We start from the raw sequence: 4786 nt of genomic DNA on the forward strand, positions 1-4786 counted from the left end.
TTCCAGCTCTGCTCCATTCAATCACACATTGCTCCAATTCTGGCGCATTGCTAAGGGCCCGGAGGCGTACTGAGCAGACACTCGCCCACGGCAAATTGCGAGCGTGAGCATTAGCAACGGGACGAAAAAAGCACGAAAAGGAAAGAGTTGGGGTCACGGCAACGAGCTGCATGCGATTGCCGGGGGGTCTTTTTTAGCCTTTTTTTCATACATCAGAAGGACTTGAAAGTTTTTGTTGGGTCACCAGAGAATTCCAGTGGTGAAGGAGGGGGACTCTCCACCGTCGCAGAGCAACAACATCTATCGCCATTGGACCCCTGGAATTCTACAATTGGTTGAATATGGTAATACGTTGTTGATATATACATCACGGGTACATCAGCTTGGAGCTGGAAGAGTCGTCAAGGCGGCCGCGATGGGCAGTAGGGCCACGCCATCTGACGATCAGGCACCGGGACGTAAGCCCGGTGGAAGACAACGACGTGACAAAGCTAAAACTGTGCGTGAGCTGAAGATTCGCTGCATTCAAAGTGATCCTAGCGTAGATACACCCGGGAACCAAAGTTCTGTAGAAATGTGAACACGACGAGTACAACGCCGATGGCCTCACCCTTTTCCCTCGTTGCACAAAGTTTCAAGCAAGCTCGTCATGAGATTTTCTCGTGCCATACAGACTTTCAAGGTTAAACTCCAAACTTGCCGAGTTGCCAATTATAGAGCCCTCTTTTGTTCAATACTCCAGTCCTGCTCTGTGGGACCATAGTCCCACCCTTTCGTGTGTGCTCCTCACTCTCCCAGCTCTTTCGAAAGCTTCAGACATCGTAAAATCTGAGAGATATATGCACATTGAATAGAGCCACACATGAAGTCATACATACACAGCGTGGGAGTCATAAATACACAGCGTGGGAGTCATACATACACAGCGTAGGAGTCCATGGAACTGATTGCCGATGACTTGTCGTGTGGATCATACTGTAGGGGGGATTCGACTGGGCGTGGACGGGACTGATGTGTGGGTATGTGTGTACAGTTGTGGTGAACTGAGCCCTTCTCACAGGCTAGTGCTTACATGGTCCATTTCATATGACTCAGGGGTTCATCACTCTCCACACTTTTCTGGAATAGTCCTCGTTATCGTTCAAGCTCTTGATCTCTTCCTCCTCTTCGTTGAAATGGCCAACATCTAACCGTTGATCAACGTAGGTGCTGTCACCTCTGCGGTCAATGATCGGTGTTCCAAAATCAGTGGAAACAATGGACATCTGTCTGCCATGCGGTCCCATGCCATGTCCAACAACTGTATCATCGCTGGATTCGTTCTCAACACTGTGTTGAGTGATGGCCGCATCGTTCTTTCCTTTCATTTGACTCTCCAGATCGTCATCACTATCACTGTCATCATCGTTGTCATGTGATCTCTTGAAGAAACAGCAGTACACTATGGATGCAATGATTCCCACGCAAACAACACCAACAACTGTAAACACACCGGCCACTTTCCCTGCAGAGTCAAAAAATGAGTCGTTGTTATTATTATTCTTCTGAGAATTGTTTGAAGCGTTGACGTTAACGTTGGATGCGGAGCTTGAACTCGGATCAGTGCCGGTGTTGGAAGTTGAGCTTGCCATAGAGTCTGTGCTCGTATAAGAAACAACAACTGTTGTGTGTGCAGTGACAACCTGTGTGGCGGACTCAGTCGCCACGGACGTGATGTACGATGTAACGACAATCTGTGAGCCGCTCTGTGTAAGTGTCGTTTCACTGGCGGAGAGGGTCGTTGTTCTCCATGAAACAGGTACAACGGTGGTGGTTGGAACAGCCGCTGTTGCTGTTCTTTGAGTTCTTGATGAGCTGGTTGTAGTTGGTGAATTCGTTGTTGGTGAATTCGTTGTTGATGTTGGTGTATTAGCTGTTGATGTAGGTGTATTAGCTGTTGATGTTGGTGTATTAGCTGTTGATGTAGGTGTATTAGCTGTTGATGTAGGTGTATTAGCTGTTGATGTAGGTGTATTAGCTGTTGATGTTGGTGTATTAGCTGTTGATGTTGGTGTATTAGTTGTTGATGTATTAATTGTTGGAGTAGTTGGAGTATTAGTTGTTGATGTTGTCGGTGTTGCACTCGTTGTGCTTGTCGTGCTTGTTGTCGATGGCGTTGCACTCGTTGTTGATGATGTTGTTTGGCTTGTTTGTTGTGTGGTGCTATCCTCTGTTGTGCTATCAACTGCCCTCAGCTGGATATACCCGTAGTACGAGCCACCGCCACACTGTTCGTATGGATAGCCCGGACACTCAGCATCACACAGCGACAAATCAACCGTTGAACTTGGTCCTTCGTTCGAGCAGTAACAGCTCTCTCCGTTGACAATGGCATATGCGTACCCTCCTCCGTTACACGTATCCCGGCATAAACCATTGGACATATATAGCGAGCTCGTAAGAGTGGATTGCAACCCACTGTTCTGTGTTGAACAGGACGTCAAACAATAAACCTGTGCACTGAGAGTGAAAAACACCAATATCCATGAGCGTATTACATTTGAAGATGTGTCCCACATAGTTATGGATCGTATGTGGTTTGTTTGCTATCTTCACTCAGGCCGACGGAAATGCCACTGACGAGTAAAGCAAGCAATGTGTCTTGAAGAACTGGAAACGTCAATTCAATTGTTAAATAGATTGTGATCGTGTTTACCGGAAGGCCCCTGTTCTGGCTATCTCTGCAAATAGTAAACAGTGAACGCACAACTCCTCTCTATGCACCAGTGTCTCTTCACTTCACACAGGTGTGACTGTTATGGCTGTGACTGTTATGGCTGTGACTGCTATGACTGCGACTGCTATACCTGCGACGTAGCGTACACGGAAACCTCAACGCTTATATCCCTCTATCGCACACAGCACCAGTGCACGCTAGCAGAAACTGACACAAAATAGGCGAACCTGAGTCGTATATATATCTCTCTATACCTAATGTATAGGTAGAACACCTGCTAATGTCGATCAGCTAAAATTAGAGGAGGAACTCTGGGGGTTTTTAGAGTTTCTTTATACTTTGGAATTGAAATGTTTATATCCAAATTCGGGAAAACTTTAAACTTCGTCTGCTATGTTTTCCGCTCTGTTTTGCATAGAAAAACCACTGTTGAGAGACCGCCTTCTGACGGTATTCTGCTATACGATAACAGGGCGAAATTCGTAAACATGCGGTTGTAGCAGGAACAAAACAAACAAAACAGCAACAGTAACAGCAAAAGCAGCATGATCGGCCGGAAAATTCTCCCTTCAATTTCATCATGTTCCTCCGAATGGGGACAACATGGAAATGAGTGGTGGGCAGCTGTTGAATTTGAAATCGTTCCAGGCGACCATTTGTGGGAGAGCACAACTGGACATGCCTTGTCTTTATCTTTGATTGCTTCGAATGAGCCATAAAACGTTTGTTGTTGTTGTTGACTTTTGAACTTTCTTTCTCGATCGCCATGACAATTCCTTGTTTCCCGTTATTGCTATGACAATCATGCGCGCACTGCATATACGCTTTGGAAGAACCGGATCCATGTGTCATTGGTGATGTTGAGCACTCGCTAGTAGTGCTACCTCAATTGTTTACGTTCAGGCTGTTGATTCAAGTGATGAGATGTAACCGTTCATATTGTTTACATCTGTTGAGCGATGGCATCCACAATGGACTTCTAAAATGACTTAAGCGACGCCGCGGACGGGGGTTGCAAATCCCAAGACAAATTCAACGAATTTCACCTGTACCATGATAACCTCATACATTCGACAGAGAACACACCCATATGTAGTATAATGTGATGAGCTCAATTAGACGCAATTCATTAAGGGATTAAGCGTTGGGTAATAATGAAACATGCGCACATGGAATTCCTTCATTCATCAACATCATGAGATTCATATTCTTTTGAAGCGAACCCAGACTCACAGGCACACGATGAGTGCGAAGGAACGTGCCATTCTTATTGAAGGCGATGATGCCACACCCCTTTCGTCCCAACAAGTCAACTAAATTAGCTAAGACCAACTGAGAAGGATTGGGCGTGTGCGCGTTAAGCGATTCACCGCTAAGTGATAAACTAGCAACCATCATACGCACGCTCTTTACACTTTGGAATTTGCAATCTTGGCTTCTTCACGATTTTCTCTTCCATATGACGTTATACACAGCTACACATTGGCTTTAAACCAGATCAGCAAATTGGCTGTGGCCACGTTAGGTATGCAGATTGCGAAATGAGTACGTAGAGAGAAGGTTCGTTTGCTTTCTTCATAGAGGGCCCGGATCAGCCTATGTTTGAATAACAATCTGGGTTTTGGCATACATTATATGTACACTTAAATTAACCCTTTTTACCTAAATGACCTCCCTAGTTGAGATCCGACTTGGCGTATAATGTGGGCACATAGTTGGCCCGTTACTACAGAGACAAAGGGTAGTATGCGACTGTAGAGTTGTCAAATGGATTAAGAGATGGAGTGTCCAGTGGTGTATGTTATCATGAGTCTTCGTCTGTTTGTTAGCCAATGTATATCTAAGGAGACTGACAGATCTTTGAAGGATGAGGTTGTTCCCGGCTAAAATGTGGCGATTTACATTGTTATTTAACTAGCCCATTGATTCCCTTATCAGTAAAGCCCTAGTGATCTATGGCTTTCAACATTGGCCAGGCTTAGCAGTAGTTCAACAATGAGAATTCCTGACCTTTTCCTAAACCCCCTTTTAAACAACGACAACCTGGTGGTCGAACATGGATCATATAGG

The 4786-nt window shown here is 45.3% G+C and overlaps 2 protein-coding genes across 2 annotated transcripts; one reads left to right on the forward strand and one right to left on the reverse strand.

Moving 5' to 3' along the window:
- Positions 1-631: 631 nt before the first annotated feature.
- CYBJADRAFT_50748 (WSC domain-containing protein) lies at positions 632-2657 on the reverse strand. The gene has a single exon (XM_020217741.1). It carries the CDS (start codon positions 2556-2558, stop codon positions 1092-1094), a length of 1467 nt encoding a protein of 488 aa, XP_020072651.1. The 5' UTR covers positions 2559-2657; the 3' UTR covers positions 632-1091.
- Positions 2658-3185: 528 nt separating this feature from the next.
- CYBJADRAFT_166324 (uncharacterized protein) lies at positions 3186-3892 on the forward strand. The gene has a single exon (XM_020214441.1). It carries the CDS (start codon positions 3262-3264, stop codon positions 3433-3435), a length of 174 nt encoding a protein of 57 aa, XP_020072652.1. The 5' UTR covers positions 3186-3261; the 3' UTR covers positions 3436-3892.
- Positions 3893-4786: the final 894 nt, after the last annotated feature.

The sequence above is a fragment of the Cyberlindnera jadinii genome (assembly GCF_001661405.1).
Source record: "Cyberlindnera jadinii NRRL Y-1542 unplaced genomic scaffold CYBJAscaffold_2, whole genome shotgun sequence".
In the NCBI taxonomy this organism is placed as follows: Eukaryota; Fungi; Ascomycota; class Saccharomycetes; order Phaffomycetales; family Wickerhamomycetaceae; genus Williopsis; species Williopsis jadinii.

Coding starts and splice junctions, on each gene's coding strand:
- CYBJADRAFT_50748 (XM_020217741.1), bottom strand. CDS start 2,558: ATGTGGGACACATCTTCAAATGTAATACGCTCATGGATATTGGTGTTT.
- CYBJADRAFT_166324 (XM_020214441.1), top strand. CDS start 3,262: ATGATCGGCCGGAAAATTCTCCCTTCAATTTCATCATGTTCCTCCGAA.